The sequence below is a fragment of the Gorilla gorilla genome, chromosome 1 (assembly GCF_029281585.2).
Source record: "Gorilla gorilla gorilla isolate KB3781 chromosome 1, NHGRI_mGorGor1-v2.1_pri, whole genome shotgun sequence".
NCBI lineage: Eukaryota > Metazoa > Chordata > Mammalia > Primates > Hominidae > Gorilla > Gorilla gorilla.
The window spans coordinates 178,198,421-178,221,562 of NC_073224.2; the positions used below are offsets into that span (position 1 = coordinate 178,198,421).

The window sequence follows — 23,142 nt, forward strand, 5'->3', positions numbered from 1 at the left end:
CTACTAAAAATACAAATATTAGCCAGGCATGGTGGCACATGCCTGTAACCCCAGCTACTCCGGAGGCTGATACAGGAGAATCGCTTGAACCCAGGAGGCAGAGGTTGCAGTGAGCCGAGATCACGCCACTGCACTCTGGCCTGGGCAACAGAGCAAGACTCTGTCTCAAAAAAAAAAAAAAAAAAGAAGAAGAAGAAGAAAAAGAAGAAGAAGCTAAGCAGAGAGCCCAGCCAAGCCCACCCTGAATTCTGACCTACAGAACTGTGAACTAACTATGAACTAGCAAAGGATATTGTTTTAAACCAGTAAATTTGTTATACAACAATAGAAAGCTAATATAACCACTTAGAAAAAAGGCTATATTTGTATCTGAAAGAACTATGAACATAAATTTAGAAACAAAACGGAAGACTAATTATTGTTCAGTAATATAAAAATATCGACCTAAAACTTATTTTATTTTCTTCGTGTTCTTTTTTTCTTTTTTTTCAGAGACACGATCTTGCTCTGTCACCCAGGTAGGAGTGCAATGGAGCAATCACAGCTTATTGCAACCTCAAACTCCTGGCCTCAAGCAATCCTCCCCCTTCAGCCTCCCAAGTAGCTGGCACTACAGGCGTAAGCTACTGCATCTGGTCCTAAGACTTACTTTCAATACTCATCTTTTAAACATTTCTGTAAAGGAGTAAGGTGTCTAAATACATAATACTTAGCTTTTAATTCAAAACATTAACATGAAAAAGTAAATAATTGATTGGATCAAGTTTCCACTTATCACATATCCACATTTGTCTCTCACTACAAAGTAGAAGGCTCCAGGGAACTAGAGTAATGGAGGAAAAAGAAAATGTAACCACAATTTGGAGAAACTTTTTTTTTTTGAGACAGAGTCTCACTCTGTCACCGAGGCTGGAGTGTAGTGGCAGGATCTCGGCTCACTGCAACCTCCAACTCCCGGGTTCAAGTGATTCTCCTGTCTCAGCCTCCTGAGTAGCTGGAATTACAAGCGTGTGCCACCACTCCTGGCTAACCTTTGTATTTTTAGTAGACTCAGGTTTCACCATGTTGGCCAGGCTGGTCTTGAACTCCTGGCCTCATGTGATCCACCCACCTCATCCTCCCAAAGTGCTGGGATTACAGGTGTGAGCCACCAAGACCGGCTGGAGAAACTTTTTAAAGGTTCTGATATTTCAAATAGAAAACTTCCACTCATACTGTTCCAAGTAGAGAAAGGCAACAACTTCCCAGAATACACAGAATGACATCTCAGGTGATGATAATCAGCGGCCTTCCACCCTTTTCCACCATAATCATTTCTCTTTCCTTTTGTTTTTGTTTCAGTTTTTTTTTGTCTGTTTTATTTTATTTTATTTTATTTTATTTTATTTTATTTTATTTTAATAGAGTCTTGCCCTGTTGGCCAGGCCGGAGTGCAGTGGTGCAATCTCAGCTCACTGCAACCTCTGCCTCCTCGGTTGACATGATTCTCCAGCCTTAGCCTCCCAAGTAGCTGGGACTACAGGTGTGTGCCACATCTGGCTAATTTTTATATTTTTAGTAGAGATTGGGTTTTGCCATCTTGGCCAGGCTGGTCTTGAACTCCTGACCTCAGATGATCCACCCACCTTGGCCTCCCAAAGTGCTGGCATTAGAGGCGTAAGCCACCGCATCTGGCCCATTTCTCTTTTCTTTCCTCTTCCTCCTGGACCCTCCCTTCAAAACCTATTTCTGGTCAGGCATGGTGGCTCACGCCTGTAATCCCAGCACTTTGGCAGACTGAGGTGGGTGGATCACCTGAGGTCGGGAGTTCGAGACCAGCCTGACCAACATGGAGAAACTCCATCTCTACTAAAAATACAAAATTAGCCAGGCGTGGTGGTGCATGCCTGTAATCCCAGCTACTCAGGAGGCTGAGGCAGGAGAATTGCTTGAATCTGGGAGGCAGAGGTTGCAGTGAGCCAAGATAGTGCCACTGCACTCCAGCCTGGGCAACAAGAGCAAAACTCCATCTCAAAAACAAAACAAAATAAAACAAACAAACAAACAAAAAACTTATTTCTTTGCTTTTACTTTATTATGTCTTCATTAAAAGCCCATGTTGAGATAATGGGAAGGAGTTTGGAATGGACCAGAAAGATGTGAATTCAAATTCCAGTTTTGCAACTTACTCCCTATAAGGTCTTTAACATGATGTTTGACTTTATTTTCCTCATCTATTAAATGTATAATAAGGCCTATCTGGCAGAATTACTGTGAAGATTTCAGATGACCTGAGCAATTCCAGGTGCTTGATAATTTAAAATAATAACTATTATTATTACATAATTAAAATAATTAGTATAACAAATATTATTGATATCCATTCCCTTTAACCAGCCTGTGGCTACCAGTGATAATTCTCACACATCGGCCAGTGTTTACAGTTTTCCCTCCACCACCTGGATGTCTCCTCACCAGCCCAATGAAATAGACAAGGCAAGTATTATTATTCTTCAATTTATAAATAAGTCACTGACGCTCAGGGAGGCTGAACGACTTAACCCTGAGAAACAGTGAAACAGAAAACCAACATGTCTAATGTCTCCAAATAAGTTTTTTTTTTTTTTCCTGTTTCACTAGTGAGCGCACAACTCACACCAATGTGGTGCTTCAAGTTGAAAGAATTTCTTATCTTACAGTGTGTCACACCCAGGCTTTGGTTTAAGATGAAAGAATGATATGTATACTCACAGAACCAGGGCCCTTGCTGGCTACAGTAGGCAGGGCAACAGGTAAGGCTGCAGGGGCAGGAGGGGTGACTGAAATGTCACCAGCTGGATCTCTAGCAACGAGCATCCTGACTGAATTCCCACAGTTCCTTAGAACTTGTGCAACTTGCTCACTGGTCATTCCCTGCACGTTTGTGCCACCAATCTTCAAGATGTGGTCCCCTGTCTGGAGTCTTCCATCCTTCAAGAAAAAGACAAAATTATTTTGAGAAATAAATGCTGTAACTTCACTGGTTAATAACAATTCATCAGACTTTCAGCTCTGGCAAAATGGCTGACAAAGAAGCCACCTAAAATGCTGAATAAAATGGAATACTGTTAATAACTGGCTGAAATGGCAAGAGTAAAGGAATTTCATGTAGAACACAAAGGAATGGCTCAAAATGAGAAAAGTAATCAGTATTCTAAAAAAGGCCTTTGCTTGAGGGTATAAGCTCATGCCTAATGGCCTAGAGTTGGGTGTTAATGGTCACGTGTGCAAGGAAGAGGACAGAAAGGCCAGGGCCTCAAGAAGGAAAGGTCAGAACAGAAGCCTCCAGCATAAAACTGGGAACTTCACAACCAACATCCTCAGTGACATGTTTGAGGAATAGAAAGATGCCAGTGCGGCTACAAGAAAATGAGGAAAAAGAAGAGTAGTCTAAGAGATGGGAGAGTTAATGGAGTCAGACAGTATAGGGCATCTTCTTTGCATGATTGGGAAGAGAAGGCATCGAGCAGAGTTTTGAAACAGAGGAGTGACATTACCTGACTGACTTTAACAACATAATTCAAGCTTCTGTGCTTAAAATAAACTACAGAAGAGGAAACAATAGAAGCAAAGATACGAGTTGGGAGGCCTTAGCAATAATCCACAATAGCTTGGGTGTGGTTCACAGTTGGGGTGTTCAGAAGTGAGATTCTAGATAGATAGACAGATAGATAGATAGTTTTTTGTTTTGTTTTGTTTTCAGTCAGAATCTCACTCTGTTGCCCAGGCTGGAGTGCAATGGCATGATCTCAGTTCACTGCAACCTCCGCCTCCCAGGTTCAAGCAATTCTCCTGCCTCAGCCTCCTGAGTAGCTGGGATTACAGGCGCGCACCACCACGCTCGGCTAATTTTTGTATTTTTAGTAGAGACGCGGTTTCACCATGTCAGGCTAATCTCAAACTCCTGACCTCTTGATCCACCCGCCTCAGCCTCTCAAAGTGCTGGGATTACAGGCATGAGCCACTGCGCCCGGCCAAGATATATTTTTAATCAACTGTCAATAGGATCTGCAGATAGCTTCTATATGGGCTGTGAGGGAGGAAAAGGAGCCAAAACTCCAAGTTTTTAGCCTGAGCAACTAGAAAGATAGAGTTGCCATGAACTGAGATGAAGACTACAGAGGTACAGATGGGCGAGGTGGAAATCAGGAGTTCAGTTTCAGAGCTGTTGTCTTAGATACCTATTAGACATTCAAGTAGAGGTAACAGGTATACAGCCAGATACACAAATCTGAAGTTCAGTAGAGAAATCCAGACTATGTATTTAAATTTGGGAGCTGGGGAGAGGTCAAACAAACAACAACAACAACAACAACAAAAAACACCTTGAGGGTCATTAGCACATAGGAGGTATTTATAGTCATGATTCTGCCAGCACAGTGGCTCACACCTGTAATCCCAGCACTTTGGGAGACCAAGGTGGGTGGATCACTTGAGGCCAGGAGTTCGAGACCAGCCTGGCCAACATGGAGAAACTCCGTCTCTACTAAAAATACAAAAATTAGCCAGGTGTGATGGCCCATGCCTGTAATCTCAACTACTCGGGAGGCTGAGGCATGCGAATCACTTGAACCCGGGAGGCGGAGGTTGCGGTGAGCAAAGATCACGCCACTGCACTCCAGCTTGGGCGACAGAGCAAGCCTCTACCTCATAAAAATAAAATAAATAAATTAATCAGTCAAGATTCCAGATGAGTTGAAAGAAAAGATACATAATGTTATATTTCTTAAGCTAGGTGGTATGTATTATACACTGGTAATTATTGTTTTGTTTTGTTGAGATAGAGACCCACTCTGTTGCCCAAGTTGGTCTTGCAAATAATTATTGTTTTAATTATCATTTAAAATGTGTACAGATATTATATACATTCTTTTATATGTATGTATATTTCATACACAGAAGGTAAATAATAATTTATCAAAATGAGTATCTGTTCAAAGTGTTCATCTTTTCCCTTCTTTGATAAATTTCTGAAACAGCTAATTTTTACAAAATTTTTCCTAAATTTGTTTAGTCAGAAATTCTGAATTCACTTTATTATAGTGTATTAAAGATACCACAATGTTAACACAGCTGGCTTTATTTAAACTTATACATGCAGAGCACCTTACAGGTTCAAAATCACTTTCATGTACCATCTCACTTAGAGAAGGACAACTTTCAAATGAGAAAATTGAGATACAAACAGTTTGACTGACTTGACCAAGGTCACAAAGCTGATAAAAAGGTTGAACCAAAGCTGAATCCAAGTTGCTCACCAAAGACTATTCTCATTTCAGTTATTTGCCTTATACTTCAGTATCTCCAGAGTAACATTACTGTAGCAAGTCAATCTCCTACATGCAAAGGCTGCTAGTAGATAGTAAATTTATTGCTTTCCTATTCTCCAAGAAACTGCCTATAACTCCCAAAAAGTTTGAATGAAATGAAGATGAAAAATAGATATCCTGCAACATGGAGAGAAAGCTTGAGAACAGAGCAATGACTATTGGGTTAATCCAGTTCTGAGCTTCAAATTCCTAGTTCCAGGTGGCACCACTGCAAGCTAAAGATGACATTCTGAAGGAAGAAGTTTTTTAAAAAACCCTTAGACTGAAAAGTCTATTCTCCATCCTTCCTTTTCTCCAATTTTACAGGAACCTAAATGAAGGAATGCTTTAGATTGAAATAATACGTACAAAGCTCTGTGCTTTGTTGTAAATGCTGCAGAAGCCACTAGAAGGGACTGGAAGTGTAGAGAAGTGGTGCAGCGGAAATGCAATTTAATTCAGAAACATCTGGAAAGACTTAGAAAACGGAAACAGAGGCAAGGAGGACATTGTTATGAAAAAAAGAATGAAGAATTGCTGGATTTCTACTTTAATAGTGATAATCTGATATTCTGTTTTCATGCATGCAACAGACTTGAAACAAAATAAGCAACTACTTAAGAGAAAGTCAGTGGTGCTGATGAAAAATAAGGGTAAAGTTGCCTCTGTAAATCAAACTATTCTTCAACAGAATTATGCACTGATCAAAAAATTAAAAAATATATATGTCTAATAAGTGTTTTCATACTTGGCTTGGCCAAAGAAGGGCATTTTATCATAAAGTATATTTTTAGTCACTTCCTAGGCATTATTTTTCTTCTATTTTACCTCAACTCTTAATTTAAAATGATGTCGATAATTTGCATCTGTCACTGAAAGTCAAACATTTTCTTCCTACAGAAAAGCAGGTGTTCTGAAGAATTCATAAGCACAAAAATAGTCATTAGTCAGATTGATAGAAAGACACCAAAATGACAGCTACCTTGTCTAAGTCCAGCAGCCCCAGTCTGCATTTTATTGATATTTTCTGATCAACATTTTCCTTCCATAACCTGTCTTCTGTGTGAGGAAACTAAAAGGCATAAAGTCCCTTTTGTTCTTTAACAGAAATCATCAATCAATGAAAACCAATAAATAGCTATGCCAAGATTCAAGTACGTAGCGTGCTAATCAAACATTCACATATAAAAGTTTTATTAATCCATAGATTCTTTCAAAAGAGAAAAAAATTATGCATATTGGCAAAGATAGTGTGAAAGGCAGAAAAATTAAAACAGCTGAAGCAACAGGGTATCACACACTTACAGCGAATGTACACCTGTAATCCCAGCACTTTGGGAGGCCGAGGTGGGCAGATCACCTGAGGTCAGGAGTTTTTGTTTTTGTTTTTGTTTTTGTTTGAGAGGGAGTCTCACTCTGTCACCAAACCAGCCTGGCCAACATGGTGAAACCCCCTATCTACTAAAAACACAAAAATTAGCTGGGCATGATGGTAAGCGCCTGTGATCCCAGCTACATGGGAGGCTGAGGCACAAGACTTGAACCTGGGAGGTGGAGGATGCAGTGAGCCAAAATCATACCACTGCACTCCAGCCTGAGCAACAGAGCAAGACCCTGTCTCAGAAAAAAAAAAGAAAGTAGCAACTCTGGGCTAAAAAAAAACTCACATTACTTTGCATTTTAACTTCTCTGATATGCTGTTGTGGATGATAATTTAAAAAAAATTTTTTTAACCTATAGGAATTCAGACCTGAGCTACAAAAGAAGAAATCAAATCTGTTTCTTCAAAAACTAAAAAATGAATCCAGGTACCATGGCTCATGCCTGTAATCCCAGCACTTTGGGAGGACTGCTTGAAGTCAGGAGTTGGAGGCTGCAGTGAGCTAGGATCGCACCACTGCACTCTAGCCTAAGTGACAGAGCAAGACTCTGTCTCTATTTAAAAAAAAAAAGAAAAGAAAAGAAAGGAAAAAAAAAGGCACCAAATACTTCCACAACTCAGACAATGAAATCATAACTATGTTTGATTCCAGGCCAGTTTTATTATTGGTCTTCAATTAAAAGGCAACATGCCATTGATAGAAAAGGGTAACTTTACAAAATAAAATACACTCTTTCCCTAAAGGAATTAAAGAAACTATCCTATCCTACTTAAATTCCCAGAGCACTCATTAACTGATTTTTAAAGATAAAGAAAATATCTGTTTATATAATCACTCAAAGCAAAATTGCTTGGGACTAACCAACCATTTAGTGACCTCAAGCTGGGCCTTCCTTACTCTACACTGAAAGTCTCTCAAAGTTCACATCCACCCTCAAACCCTTGCTTGGTTCCATTCCTTCCTAGTATTAGGTTACTGGGTAGTCAGTAGACTCACATTATAACTGCTTCATACCAAAATGTCAATAATTTATGACAACCTTTAAATAGGCTGTGTTCTGAAGACAACGAGGTATTCCGGTATACCTGACCGCCCTAGAACTTCCCCAGACCACAGGAAAGAGGTTTCTGCACTTCAAGGGTTTTACACTGCCCGTTATCAATGTCACACAAAACAAAACAAAAAGTACCTCCCAAAAAAATGTTTAACTCTTGCCACAACTGACAGAATGTTCTCAAGGTGAGTGTTTCAAGCACTGTGAATTTTGGAGAGGCTCTGAGGCTTACAGGGAGATAGGCCTTTTAGCTACCCTTTTAATATCATATAATTTCTCTAGCCATGGAATTGGCCTGATTATATTAACTGATTGGACATTGTAACTAGATCTCAACAAATGTTTCTTAAAAGATTCCTATAAGTCAATTTTTTAAAATAAATAAATGCTATTTTCTACTTCATTTCTTTTACATCATTAGCAGCAGGACACAACAGAAAGACAAGTAAGGGCTTTGGAGTCAGATGCACCCAAGTTCAAATCTTAGCTCTACTTTGGACAAAGTGTATGGCCAAAGGTCAGTTGTTTATCCTCCCTAAGCCTCAGATCCTTCTTAAGCAAAATGAGAATACATTTCTCTCTCAGTGGGTTATAAGCATTTTGGGAACTAAGAGGCATCGTGCTAAGCATGTTACATTGATTAACATTGAATTTTCACACAGCCTCTTATTTAAGGCAAGCAAAATTATCTCCTGCCAAAAAATAAAAAAAAGCGTTAATGGCAGGCCTAAGACTACTTTCCTTGGAAAGGTCTTCTCACAAGGTACAAGGTTAGCCCTTGGCTAACACTTGGGAGCTTAGATTCTGTGAGGGTTCTCACCATTCCCTGGTAAAAATGGCTCTAGGTGCCTAAAGTGTAGTCTCTCCTGAACACCTGCATTCTTCTGCAAGTCTAGGACTTTGGTATATGCTACACAGTGTGTGCCTATGTGACCAGCAGCCAGTAACAACCCTGTGCAGAGTCTCTGATGGGCTTCCATGGCAGACATTTCAGATGTGTGGTCATAATTCACCACTGGAAGACTTAAGTGTGTCCTATATGACTCCATGGGGAGCGGACTCGTGGAAGCTTGTGCCTGGTTTCCTCCAGTCTCCACCTCATGCACCTTTTCCATGTTGATTTTGCTTTGTATTCTTTCACTGTAATAAATATAGCTGTGGGTGTAACTGTATGCTGAGTCCTATGAAACCTCCTAGCAAGTCATCAAATCTGGTGGTCTTGGGGACTATTTTAGAAACATAGAATTAAGCCAAGAAGTCAATTGCCCAGGGTGAGAGGTGGATCCAGAATTCAAGCCTTCATCTGTCTGATTCTAAAGCTCACACACTATAATCCTATGCTCTTTCCTTTCAGAGGCTAATTTGGATGTAGGTGTGCTGAGAAGAATTTCTCCAAAGGTAGATAATAGGGAGGGTGTATACCACATCTTGTACCATAGCCTAGGGCCTGAGGGTGCTGCAGCTTAAGTCATTTCATGAGTTATAGCAAGCATAACATTGACTGGTAATAAGCAACAAATGGGGCCAGGCTGAGGAAGGAGATAAGTTGGTTATAGCAAGAAGGCTGAAGAGATTTTATCTGCCATCAGCTGACATGAGAGGAAAGGAGAAGTGAATACTGCTCTGTCCCCTATGGCTAGGCCTTACCATATGCCCTAGAAGAGACAATAGCTCTCTTGTTCCTAGAGCTGGCTACTCCCTGTTGATGGATGTGAACAATTGTGCACAGGTGTATATCAGCAAAAGGAAAACACTAGGATTAACTTTAGATAAATTCAAACAACAAAGCTCAGACTTCAGAATTAAACAGGTATGGGCTCAATCCTGACTTTGTGGCTCACCTAGCTGCTGTAACCTAGGGCAATTTCTTAATGGTTTCCATATCTATAATTTGGGAATAAAACTTCTAAGAGTATTTTGAAGGTTACATGAGAATAATGTACATTAAGCAGATAACAATGTCTGGCATAAGCACTTCCTTCTCTTTGAGCACTTATGACCCTATGACAAGCATACCCTCTACCTCCTCTTTGATGATCTGAAATAGTGACGATCCCTTCCAGTAAAGGGTGAAAATCAGACTTGGGCTTTTTCCAACAATGCCTCAATGGGATTAATCTGGGAAACTCTGCACATCTTATTCTTGTGAAAATTCATAAAGCATGTTAGTATTTTAAAAGCTCAGAAAATTCTTACAGTAAAGAAACCTATTGGATTTTGTTTAAATTTACTTGACCCTTTGTTGTTCACAATAACCACTCCACTTTGCATTTTGGAAAAAAAAAATGCCACTCCAACAAACAAACCTATTAAAATTGCTAAGGCAGAGGCAAGAGGAGGGAGCGAATACAAAGAAAGGCATCCCAAAATTTTCTGCAATATTTTATTATTTCCAGGTTATAAAAATTTTTTTAAGAATCCTTAAAGAATATTGTGTTGTGCCACAGATGTGTGTGGTTTTTGTTTGTTTGTTTGTTTTGAGAAAGAGTCTTGCTCTGTCACCCAGGCTGGAGTGCTGTGGCGTGATCTTGGCTCACTGCAAGCTCTGCCTCCCAGGTTCAAGCAATTCTCATGCCTCAGCCTCCTGAGTAGCTGGGATTATGGGCATGCACCTCCACACCTGGCTAATTTTTTGTATTTTTAGTAGAGACGGGGTTTCACCATGTTGGCCAGGCTGGTCTCGAACTCCTGACCTCAAGTGATCCACCCAGCTCGGCCTCCCAAAGTGTTGGGATTACAGGCATGAGCCACTGCACCCAGCCACAGATGTGTTTTAAAGGTCTATAAAATGAACATTCTCAAACATTCTGGTCTCAGAACTTGCTACGGTTTGGATGTTTGTCCCCCCCAAACCTCATGTTGAAATCTCATCCCCATTGTTGGAGGTGGGGCCCAGTGGGAGGTGTTTGGGTCATGGGGGTGAATCCCTCATGAATGGCTTGGTGCAGTGAGTTCTTGCTCTGAGTTCTCTGCAGTGCGTTTACTTAGTGCAGTGAGTTCTCACTCTGATTGTTAAAAAGAGAGTTACCCCCCACCCACCACGTCCTCGCTGCCCACGTGATCTCTGCACACACTGGCTCTCCTTCACCTTCCACCATGGAAGCAGCCTGAGGTTTTCCCCAGATGCCCAATTTTCCAGCCAGCAGAGCTGTAAGCTAAATAAACCTATTTTAAATTACCCATCCTCAGATATTTCCTTATAGCAACACTAAATGGATAAAGACAGCACTCCTTTACATTCTTAAAAATTATTAAGGATAGAGGGATAGGAATTACAAAGTAGTACGGGAATCTGCTGGGGGTAATGAATACGCTCATTATCTTGATTGTGGTAATGGATGGTATAACAGTTAAATTACATGTGTCATCTGGGCTGTGGTGCTGACTGTTTTGGTCAAACACTAATCTAGATGTTGCTGCAAAGGTATTTTGTAAATGTGATTAGCATATACAAACAGTTGACTTTAAGTAAAGGAAGATTACCCTCAATGATGTAGGTGAGCCTCATACAATCAGTTGAAGAATTCACAAGCAAAAACTGAGATTTCCTAGAGAAGAAATTCTGCCTCAAGAATGTAACAGAGCTTCCTCAGACATTCTGCCAGCCTGCCCTATAGATCTCAAACACAAGACTACAACATCAACTCTTGTCTGGGTTTCCAGCCTCCTGGCCTTCCCTACGTATTTTGGACTTGCCAGCCCCACCATGGCATGAGCCAATTTTTTAAAATAATATCTTTTTTAAAGTAATCACACGCATATCCTATTGGTTCTGTTTATCTGGAGAAATCTGGTAAAGATGAATCCGCAAATGTATACATATGCAAAAATTGGTACTGAGGAATTTTTAAAATATTTAATATTTAGTATGTTAATTTTTATCAATATTTATGTATATTAATGTCATTATATTTTTAAAAGAGCTATATTTTCCAAAACAAAAAATATTCGCCAGGCTTGATGGCTCACACCTGTAATCCTAGCACTTTGGGAGGCCGAGGCAGATGGATCATGAGGTCAGGAGTTCCAGACCAGCCTGGCCAACATAGTGAAACCCCATCTCTACTAAAAATGCCAAAATTAGCCAGGCATGGTGGCACATGCCTGTAGTCCCAGCTACTTGGGAGCCTGAGGTAGGAGAATCGCTTGAACCTGGGAGGCAGAGGTTGTGGTGAGCCAAGATTGCACCACTGCACTCCAGCCTGGGCAACAGAGCAAGACTCCATCTCTCTCTCTATATATATATTAGTAAGAGTGGGACTGCTTAATATTTTTACAAATCTCTTTAATATCTGGCTTAAAACAGCTGGACTCATCTGCTTCTGCATTCAATATGTTACAATATACTGTTTTGGATGACGTATATGAAGAATATCTGGCCTCAATCAGATATATAGTTGGAAAGGGGAGGGGTATTATAATAGTCCTTTCAGCCTATTCTTTGATAACACACCAAAACTTGGCAAGTGGTGGTTTCTTATACAGTTACAATGTAGAATCTGGAACCATATCAACAAACTTTCAGACACTATTTTATTAAAATCCACTGATCTATCTTGATTTTTGAAAGGATCTTTTAGCTACATATTATTTTGTCATATCACATATTGGTCTTCAGAAAATACTGAGGCTGGGTATGGTGGCTCACACCTATAATCCCAGCACTTTGGAAGGCCTAAGCAGGAAGATCACTTCAGGCCAGGAGTTTGAGACCAGCCTGGGAAACAAAGCGAGACTGTCTCTACAAAAAATAAAAATAAGGCCAGGCGGGTGCAATGGCTCACACCTGTAATTCCAGCACTTTGGGAGGCCAAGGCGGGAGGATCACTTGAGCTCAGGAATTTGAAATCAGCCTGGGCAACATGGTGAAACCCCGCCTCTACAAAAAATAGAAAAACTAGCCAGGCATGGTGGCCTGGGTCTGTAGTCTCAGCTACTCCAGAAGCTGAGGTGGCGGGATCACTTGAGCCCCAGAGGCAGAGGCTGCAGTCAGCCAAGATAGCACCACTGCACTCCAGCCTGGGTGACAGAGTGAGACCCTGTCTCAAAAAAATAAAAATAAAAATAAATTAGCCTAGCATGGTGGTACATGCCTGTAGTACCAACTACTCGGGAGACTGAGGTAGGAGGACTGCTTGAGCCTGGGAGGTCGAGGCTGCAGTGAGATAGGATCACGCCACTGCACTCTAGCCTAGGCGAAAGAGCAAGACTATGCTAAAAAAAAAAAAAAAAGAAAAAAAAAAGAAAAAAGGAAGAAAATAAAATATCCATTCACAGTTATGCAGACCTTCCAAATACTGACATATTTCATCATATAATATCAAGACAATCATATTGGTTAATATCAATCAACAATCTAATCAGAAATGCCTTTCTTTTCTTTTGTTTTTATTTTTTTTCTTGAGACAGGGTCTTACTCTGTCGCCCAGGCTGGATGGAGTTCAGTGCCACAATCTCGGCTCAAAGCAGCCTCCACCTCCTCCCACCTCAGCCTCCCAAGTAGCACCATGCCCAGCTAACTTTTGTGTCTTTTGTAGAGACAGGGTTTTGCCATATTGCACAGGCTGGTATCGAACTCCTGGGCTCAAGAGAGCCTCCCACCTTGGCTTCCCAAAGTGCTGGGATTACAGGCATGAGCCACCACGCCCAGCCTTAGAAAAGCTTTTAAATATTAGGGAAATGTCACGCTTATGGTAAAATACAAATTTTCCAAAATTCTAATTTTTCCTGAAGCTCAAATTTTATTGTTGCTAACAAACAGTGTCAGTTGTTTTCCTTGAAATAACAGGTTCACATCATCCATTCTCAAGAAAACATCTTCCAAATACCCAAGTCTGGATAAACATAATTTTTCTGCACTTATTTTTATAAAAATAAAAATGTGTTCCACATAAAAAAGTAGCAGATTTGGCTGGGTGCGGTGGCTCACGCCTGTAATCCCAGCACTTTGGGAGGCTAAGGCGGGCGGATCACGAGGTCAGGAGATCGAGACCATCATAGCTAACATGGTGAAACCCCGTCTCTACTAAAAATACAAAAAATTAGCTGGGCATGGTGGCGGGCACCTGTAATCCCAGCTATTTGGGAGGCTGAGGCAGGAGAATGGCAAGAACCTAGCAGGTGGAGCTTGCAGTGAGCTGAGATCACGCCACTGCCCTCCAGCCTGGGCAACACCGCAAGACTCCATCTCAAAAAGAAAAAAAAAAAGTAGCAGATTAATCTTGCAAATGACTTTCTTTAAGACAACCATCAAACTTCAGTACATAGCAAGAATGCTACGTGGTACTTCCCATTTTGACAATATTCAAAAAACATGCACTAAATGGTCAAAATTTACTAAAATTAATCATTTTACTGCATCTTAAAAAAATTCAAGTAAAACGGCATTTTTTTTTTCTTTTTTGTTGCAAGCACATGGCAGAAAATAATGCAATCATTACTATAACGGTTTGTGGCCACTGCCTTATTTTGCACCAAGGCACCAGCAGGTTTAGCCTGCAGCTGCTTTTGTATCATCAGTAGAAATGTTAGCAGGGTGAAAGGGATAATAACATTGTGGTATTATTGTAAAAGCTGTTTGGATCTCACAGACCACCTGCAAGGCTCTCAGAGCCCTCCAGAGGCCCACAGACCAAACTTTGACAACTGCTGTTCTAAATAAATACTCTTAGGAGCTGAAATGATGATAGGAACATCAGTGGCTCCACAAGCTGCATAAGGTGAAGCAATAGTGATCAGAAATGAAGAGCCAAGGAACTTGCCTTGAAGCTGCATTTGCATGGCAAGTTCATTTTTACTTACGTATGTCTATCAAAAGGGATAAATTTATATGTAACTGGGCAATAATCAGTGAAATTTTACATATCATTCTGATTATGGGAATAACTAAAGTTATTTCTGATTTATCATGCCTATTCTATATGATATGGGCTTATTATTAAGTGGCTTCAGAGTCAAATTTCTAAACTAATTTCTAAAGTCTAAATGTAGTAATTAACATTTCTTCAATATAAAATTAAGCAGAAACAGTTGCTAATTTTTTTAATAGCCCACTTTCAGTTTAAACACTGCTAAACAATGAAAGGTAGTCATTTAACTTATAAGACCATAAATTTTAATTCAAGTGAAATTTACCATGTATAATATTGGGACAAATGTTTATAATCACTGTATCTTCTGATTTTAACATTTAGGTCATCGAAAGACACACTAGAGGAGAATAATACAGATGTTCAAAATGCAATATTCATTAACAACGCTTTTCAATAAAAAAAATTGTCCTCTGATGTAATCATGAAGCCTGTCAATTATAAGCAAAACAAACCCCAAAAATGTTGATTTAGGAACTGTTTAAAATAAGACTGAGTGTATACTAATAATACTTACAGAATAAATCATTTTTAAGCTATACTTAAATTCTAGTTATTAAGTCATATATCCTGGTAACTCATGTTATAAAATTACATTTCAATTCATACAACTTAAATTTTATAAAACCAAAATGATAACAAGGAAGGTTGACTTACTCGATCTGCTAATCCTCCAGGAACTATAGTCCTCACAACCACGCCACTTGTTTTTCCTCCAACTATTCCAAAACCTAGTCCAGAGCCATCATTAATGAGCTCAACCTCTTCAACATGGCCCCAACAAACCTACGAATTAATGGCAAATAAGAGTCGCAGTATCAGTAATACACACAGGTTCTTGGCTTTCCAATACAATCATTACCAAAGTAACAGATTTGCAACAAATTGAACATTCATACAATTAATCAAGGCAATGCTCTACAGGCTAAGATATACAGACAGAGATAATCATATGCTCCCTGACCGTAGGGATCTTATGATCCAGTAGAGAGAAACTAAAACACAAATAATTAAAATACAAGGCAGAATATTGGATCATAAGGCACTAGCCCTAAGGGCACAGGAAACATTTCTCATTCCTTACGCTACACTGGATACCCAGCACAGTGCCCAGCACATAGTAGGGACCAGTAAATATGTGTCTGCTTGAAAGAGAATCACAAAATATTATAAAGATTTTTTACAGGGAGGGAAGCACATGAAGTCAAAACCAATTTAGAATTACAGAAAACTTCAAGGAAAAGGGGCATTTAAGTTGCACTACAAAGGAAGACATTCAAGCAAAAAGAAAATATAAGGGCAAAGCTAGGCCAGATAACACCATGGATGAAAGATAAGGTCAAAGGTTGGATTTAACTGGGTAATCAAGTGGAAATAGTTAAAGGTTCAGAAGAGAAATGACAGGACCAAAGTAGTGGTTTAAGAAAATTCATCTGTGAAGAATCTAATGGTGGTAGGACATAAAGTGGAGAGACTAATGAGGGAGAGGACAGGTAGGCCCCATTAAAGATATTAGCAATAGGACTATACAAATCAGACTAAAAGACATAAGCGTTTCCCCTCTAACTAGCAGGTTTCTATAAGAAATGTGCATTACTTCACATAATCCAACTGCAGAACAATATCCTCCCTCTCAAGATCATTAGGGCATACTCATTACTTAGTTTTTCTTTCTTTCTTTCTTTTTGAGACAGGGTCTCACTCTGTTACCCAGGTTAGAGTGCAGTGCATGATCAGAGCTCATGTCAGCCTCAAACTCCTGTGATCATCCATCCTCCAGCCTCAGCCTCCCAAATAGCTGGGACTACAGGCATGTACCACCACACCCAGCTAATTTTTTTTTTTTTTTTTTTGAGATGGAGTCTCACTCTGTCTCCTAGGCTGGAGTGCAGTGGTGTGATCTCGGCTCACTGCAAGCTCCACCTCCCAGGTTCTTGCCATTCTCCTGCCTCAGCCTCCCGAGTAGCTGGGACTACAGGCGCCCACCACCACGCCCGGCTAATTTTTTGTATTTTTAGTAGAGACGGGGTTTCACCGTGTTAGCCAGGATGATCTCGATCTCCTGACCTCATGATCCGCCTGCCTTGGCCTCCCAAAGTCCTGGGACTACAGGCGTGAGCCAAAGTGCCCGGCCATTATCTTTTGTAGAGGTGGGGTGTTTTTTTTTGTTTTTTGTTTTTTTGAGACAGAGTCTCACTCTGTCACCCAGGCAGGAGTGCAGTGGCATAATCTTAGCTCACTGCAACCTCCGCCTGCCAGGTTTAAGCAATTCTCCTGCTTCAGCCTCCCGACCAGCTGGGATTACAAGCATGCGCCACCACGCTTGGCTAGTTTTTGTATTTTTAGTAGAGACAGGGTTTCACCATGTTGACCAGGCTGGTCTCGAACTCCTGACCTCAGGTGATCCACCCACCTCGGCCTCCCAAAGTGCTGGGATTACAGGCATGAGCCACTGTGCCTGGCCATAGAGGTGGGGTTTGACTGTGTTCCCCAGGCTGGTCTCAAACTCCTGGCCTCAAACGACCCTCCTGCCTAGGCCTCCCAAAGTGCTGGGATTACAGGTGTGAGCCACCATACCCATCCAGTTTTTCTATTACACTAAATTGCAAAGTTACTATGTAGTCTTAAATAAAAAGCATTATTGGAGGGCTGGGTGCAGTGACTCAAGCCTGTAATCCCAGTACTTTTGGAAGCCGAGGTGGGCAGATCATGAGGTCAGGAGTTCGAGACCAGCCTGGCCAACATGGTGAAACCCCATCTCTACCAAAAGTACAAAAAAATTAGCCGGGCGTGTTGGCACGTGCCTGTAAATCCCAGCTACTTAGGAGGCTGAGGCAGGAGAATCACTTGAACCCAGGAGGCGGAGGTTGCAGTGAGCCGAGATCACGCCCTGCAGTCCAGCTTGGGTGACAAAGCAAGACTCCATCTCAAAAAAAAGCAATATTGGGATTGTTTAATAAATTCAGGTCTAGAACATCTACTATCTGGGAAACAATAATGTTTGCTAAAATAATATGCCTGACAATACCAGCTGATAGCAGCCAATATTCAGAGAACGTATATGCAGCACCAGGCACAGTGCTTAGTTCTTCACGTGCCTTCTCATTCAAGCCTCATAACATCTCTGAGAACTAGACATCATACCTTCAAAGGAAGGTATGAGGTAAAGGAATCTGCCTGGTGTGACACCACTAGGATATGGGAGAAATGGACTTGAATGCATCCAAGCCTGACTCCAAAGCCCTTGTTCTTTATACGTTAAATAATTCCCCACTTTATTCACTGTATTTATTATGTAAATTCTGCTATATAAATATTGCTGATTACAACAGGGAAAATGCCTATACATTAATTTTTGTTGTGACCTTGTATTGTACTGAGACAGTCTTATTTTTTCTTTTGTCCCAATGAATAAAAATTAAATGAATCAGCTAGCACTTAGTGTTATAAGAAAATAAGATTTATTAGCTTGCATTCTGACGATGCAAGCCAAAATCTGTAAAACGTTAAAAAGCAAGTTCAAGGGTTCCCAAAAGAGACATATACTTTTATTCTTTCAAATTGTTCAGTATGTATCTTTACATGAAAAAAAGCCTGCTATAATTTTGCAATATCAATAATCTGGTCATAAATCCCCTTATAATTTTCAAAAATAATGTTTTTCAAATAATCAAATCTTACTTTAAACACTCAACAGTAAATTTCTAATAAAAACTCTCAATTAATTGGCTACATCACCAAGGAATACAAGACTCTCCATCACTAAATAAATTACACCTAATACTTCAATTTGGCCTCCATATTAAATAATAATCTTAAAGAGACCCACAGGACATTGAAAAGACAAAAAAAAAAAAAAAAGACCTTCATGAAACATCTTGTTTAAATATGCTAACACTGCATTCAGAGATATGATCATCTTTTTTAACCATGAAAAGTAAAACGGGCCAGGCACAGTGGCTCATGCCTTTAATCCTAGCACTTTGAGAGGCCAAGGCAGGTGGATCACCTGAGGGCAGGAGTTCGAGACCAGCCTGGCCAAAATGATGAAACCCCGTCTCTACTAAAAATACAAAAGAAATAGCCGAGTGTGATGGTGGGCGCCTGTAGTCCCAGCTACTCGGGAGGCTGAGGCAGGAGAGAGAATCACTTGATTCCAGGAGGTGGAGGTTGCAGTGAGCCAAGATCTGGCCACTGCACTCCAGCCTGGGCAACAAGAGCAAAACTCCATCTCAAAAAAAAAAAAGAAAAGAAAGGTAAAATGACACCTTCTAAATGTCTTTACACTTCTTACGATCAATGGCATTATTCAAAATTAAGTATTTTTTCAAATTTGCAACTCACTGTTTCAGGCAGAGTTGTATCAGTTAGGCTGCTAGAAGTACTGCTTTTTGTGTGGACTGGTTCCCTGGCCACAATCAGTCGCAAAGATCCAGTGGTTTGTTGTAATAATGCAATTGCTTGCTGATGGGAAATGTTCTGATCCAATGGCGTGTGATTAATGGCCAATATTTGATCATTTTCCTTTAATCTTTGATCCCTTAATCACGTAAGAAAAGAAATTTTTTAAGTGATCTAATAACCTGATTTTTAAAAATCTATTAAAGTTAAGCAGTTTGTTGCCTATGGTACTACTTTACTTAGTACATTTATCAAATAAATTATTTAATTATAAAACAGAGCTCTTCAGAGTGTTTTTCACAGAAGTTATTAACTAATTACCTAATTTGGTAGTGCATCCTTAAACACACAGACACACTTTAAAAGCCATCTGCCTAGAAAAATAAACAAAAACAATCTATAGGACCCCACTGCCAAGGTTTTGCAAGTACGGACACTGCCTCCATTACTGCATGAACCCAAACCTCCCGAACCCCTTCCAATCTGATCTCTACCCATACCACACTAGGGTAACAATATTCTCAACTACACCAATAACCTACTCTCACCCCATCTTCACTGTCTACTTGTCCAATATTTATCAATAGAGGCCAAACCCTCCTTGAAAATTCATAGAGATTACTTCCAAATTTATATCTGAGCTTTTTTTTTTTTTTTTTTTTTTTTTTTTTTTTTGGCATGGTCTCACTCCTATTTGCCCAGGCTGGAGTGCAATGGCACAATCACACCTCACTGCAGCCTCAGCCTCCCAGGCTCAGGTGATTCTCCCACCTCAGTCTCACGAGTAGCTGAGACTACAGGTATGGACTACCACACCCAGCTAATTTTTGTATTTTTTGTAGAGATGGGGTTTTGCCATGTTACCCAGGCTGATCTTGAACTCCCAAAGTGCTGGGATTACAGCCATGAGACACTGAGCTTGGCCAATCTGAGCCCTTTTAATCTCTCCCAAGCACCAATCTCCCAACTGCTAGCCAGGGTAAGAAGGACTCTTTTTAAAAGAAATTAGCAAAATCTCCAAAGAAAAATAGTATTTACTGAGCACTTATCATGAGTCAGGTACTATGTTGAGTGCTTTACATGCATTATCTCACATAATCCTCACAATCACCTTTTAAAGTACTTAGTAAATTTTACATATTAAGGAACTGAAGCCTACCTAGCATCTTATCAGGAGTCAGATTCTGAAACACAAGCTTGAACTTCTTATGTTAAAGTGCATCCTAAAGATAGCCTAGGATTTACTCTGTCCTGGTTTACTGTATTTGATTTTATTATCTCCCAAACACCAGATATTCTTCCTCTTCCTGTTTACCCATTCTCACTACAGTTCTTGAAGAAATGCTGCATTAGATGGCAGAACAAAGATGCAAAGTCACGGAAACTCATTATGTTTGAAATCTGAGTTGGGGAGACTAGAATTAATCCCCCATGAATGGAGGATGTGAATTCAAAAATGTATTATCAACTAAGAATTTTATAATAATATACTACCATTGTTGCTATTATTCTAACACGTGCATTGGAATAGCATACTTATTAAATGAATAATAAACCGAAGACTGGAAATCAAACAGAGACAAAATAAAAGGCTTGCAAATACCTCTTAAAAAATAAAAGCAAATGCAAACACGGGAGATAACATAGACTTGAGGGGCCTCTTAATTGACAATAAGCATAATAAATCAGGTAGAGTAACATGACCACCAAAATGTTGTTATAATCTTAAGAATAATAAACAATATAATATGCAGAATGAGAACTTCAATATTCCTATCTTACTGATCAGTCCATAGCTAAAATATCACGTTCAATCGTAACAGAGGGAAATAGCGCACTAGCTTTGCAGTCAGACGGTCTTGGAATCACATCATGGCTCCAGCATTAACAGCTCTGTGACTATAGGTTGACCACTGAACCTCTCTGAATCTCAGCTTTCTCATCTACAGAACGGAATGATGATACCTATATAGTGGAACTGCTGCCATGGGGTATAGGAGGATTTTCGCAAAAGGCCTGACAAATGCATAGCAAAAACGAAAGCAAAAATGTTAGCTGTTACTGTTACTGTTTTTATTACTAGTTTTTTACTCTCTTTATAATAGTTTTCAGAATTATCAGGAAACAATTAGCAAAATGAAAATAAACAGCTTCCTCACCTGTCTGCTACACTCCCTGGCTGGACATCCTTCACGAAGATATCAACTTTTCCCAGATTTTGACTTCTGAGGGCCACCACACTGAATCCAAGGCCTCCAGTTGAAGGCCGTTCTATATCTATATATTCAATTTGCCGGCCCTAATGAAGGAGCGTTAAAAAAAAAAAGTCAATGGTGTACATTTAGCCAACATACTCTGTCTGCAGAACTGAAATTGCTTAGCATAAAAGCAGCTTCCCCTAAGAACCACATAAACTCAGCATTTCAGTAATAAATTATTTCTGGAAATCCTCTCACTTGATTATTTCAGTAGAACATAAGAGAGAGTGTGTGCAGTGTTCTGCAACCTCAGGGAATCAGAGGTATTTTCACACTTCATTCACATTATGAGATGAATCCCAAGCTGGATGGAAACTCCTAAGAAAAATGCCTTTTCCCATAGTAAATTCTGAATTACTCTTTTACATTGAATTTCCTTAAATTCTCTCAATGCAAAGTACATTTTTATTTTATTTTTTTCCTTGGGGACAGGGTCTCACTCTGTTGCCCAGGGTAGAGTGCAGTGGCGTGATCTCGGCTCACTTCAGTCTCCGTCTTCTGGGCTCAAGCGATCCTCCTGCCTCAGCCTCCTGGGTAGAGGGGACTATAGGCATGCACCACCATGCCTGGCAAATTTTTGTATTTTTTGTAGAGACGGGGTTTCGCCATGTTGCCCAGGCTGGTCTCAAACTCCTGAGCTCAAGCGATCCACCTGCCTCAGCCTCCCAAATTGCTGGGATTACAGACGTGAGCCACAGTGCCCAGCCGCAAAATATATTTTTAAATGAGGAAAATAGATATATCAAAAATGCCAGTATTTAGCCTGTAGAACCAGCTGCATTTTATAGGGCTCTGTTTTTAATTCTATTGTTGATTAATTGATATCTATTTATTTTTTTTTTTTTGAGATGGAGTCTCACTCTGTCGCCCAGGCTGGAGTGCAGTGGCGCAATCCCGGCTCACTGCAAGCTCCGCCTCCTGGGTTCACGCCATTCTCCTGCCTCAGCCTCCCGAGTAGCTGGGACTACAGGCGCCAGCCACCACGCCTGGCTAATTTTTTTGTATTTTTAGTAGAGACGGGGTTTCACCGTGTTAGCCAGGATGGTCTCGATCTCCTGACCTCGTGATCCGCCTGCCTTGGCCTCCCAAAGTGCTGGGATTACAGGCGTGAGCCACCGTGCCCAGCCCAATTGATATTCTATTTATTAGGTAAATTCAAAAGACTCTGAAAAGGCCACCATTTACACGGGTTCTACCTGTAAGAACAGGTAGAACTGTTCTTGTGACAGCCAGGTATTTCATTGCTTTAGTTAGTAACTGCACTTATAACATGAGAACTTCATAAATGTAATCAACTAAAAAAAGCACCACATAAAAATAATTACTAGTCAGATGAAAGAGATAGAACTGGCCCAGCGCAATGGCTCATGCCTGTAATCCCAGCACTTTGGGAGGCCAAGGCGGGAGGATCACGAGGTCAGGAGAGACTATCATGGCCAACATAGTGAAACCCTGTCTCTACTAAAAATACAAAAATTAGCCAGGCGTGGTGACACGCGCCTGTAGTCCCAGCTACTCGGGAGGCTGAGGCAGGAGAATCGCTTGAACCCAGGAGGTGGAGGTTGCAGTGAGCCAAGACTGGGCCACTGCACTCCAGCCTGGGCAACAGAGCAAGATTTCATCTCAAAAAAAAAAAAAAAGAAAAGGAAAGAAAGAAAGGGATAGAACTATAAAGTCAAAAACTAGGACCAGAATATTATTTAATTATCACACCTTAAACAGATTCTATTTAACACTGCAACTTAAGTTTGTCTATTTATTTATTTATTTTTTAAGAGACAGGTCTTGGCTCTGTCACCCAGGCTGAAGTACAGTGGTACGATCATAGCTCACTACAGCTTTGAATTTCTG

General features: G+C 40.3%; 1 protein-coding gene across 8 annotated transcripts in view; it reads right to left on the bottom strand.

Moving 5' to 3' along the window:
- Window positions 1–23,142, bottom strand: part of PATJ (PATJ crumbs cell polarity complex component) — a 415,136-nt gene that overhangs the window by 365,652 nt on the left and 26,342 nt on the right. For all 8 annotated transcript variants that reach the window (XM_055362067.2, XM_063698171.1, XM_055362138.2 and 5 more), the window contains 4 exons: window positions 21,193–21,332; window positions 18,977–19,172; window positions 15,290–15,418; window positions 2,731–2,949 (listed from right to left, as the gene is read on the bottom strand). In XM_055362067.2, the coding sequence (XP_055218042.2) occupies window positions 2,731–2,949; window positions 15,290–15,418; window positions 18,977–19,172; window positions 21,193–21,332 (684 nt within the window). The remainder of the gene's footprint in view (window positions 1–2,730; window positions 2,950–15,289; window positions 15,419–18,976; window positions 19,173–21,192; window positions 21,333–23,142) is intronic.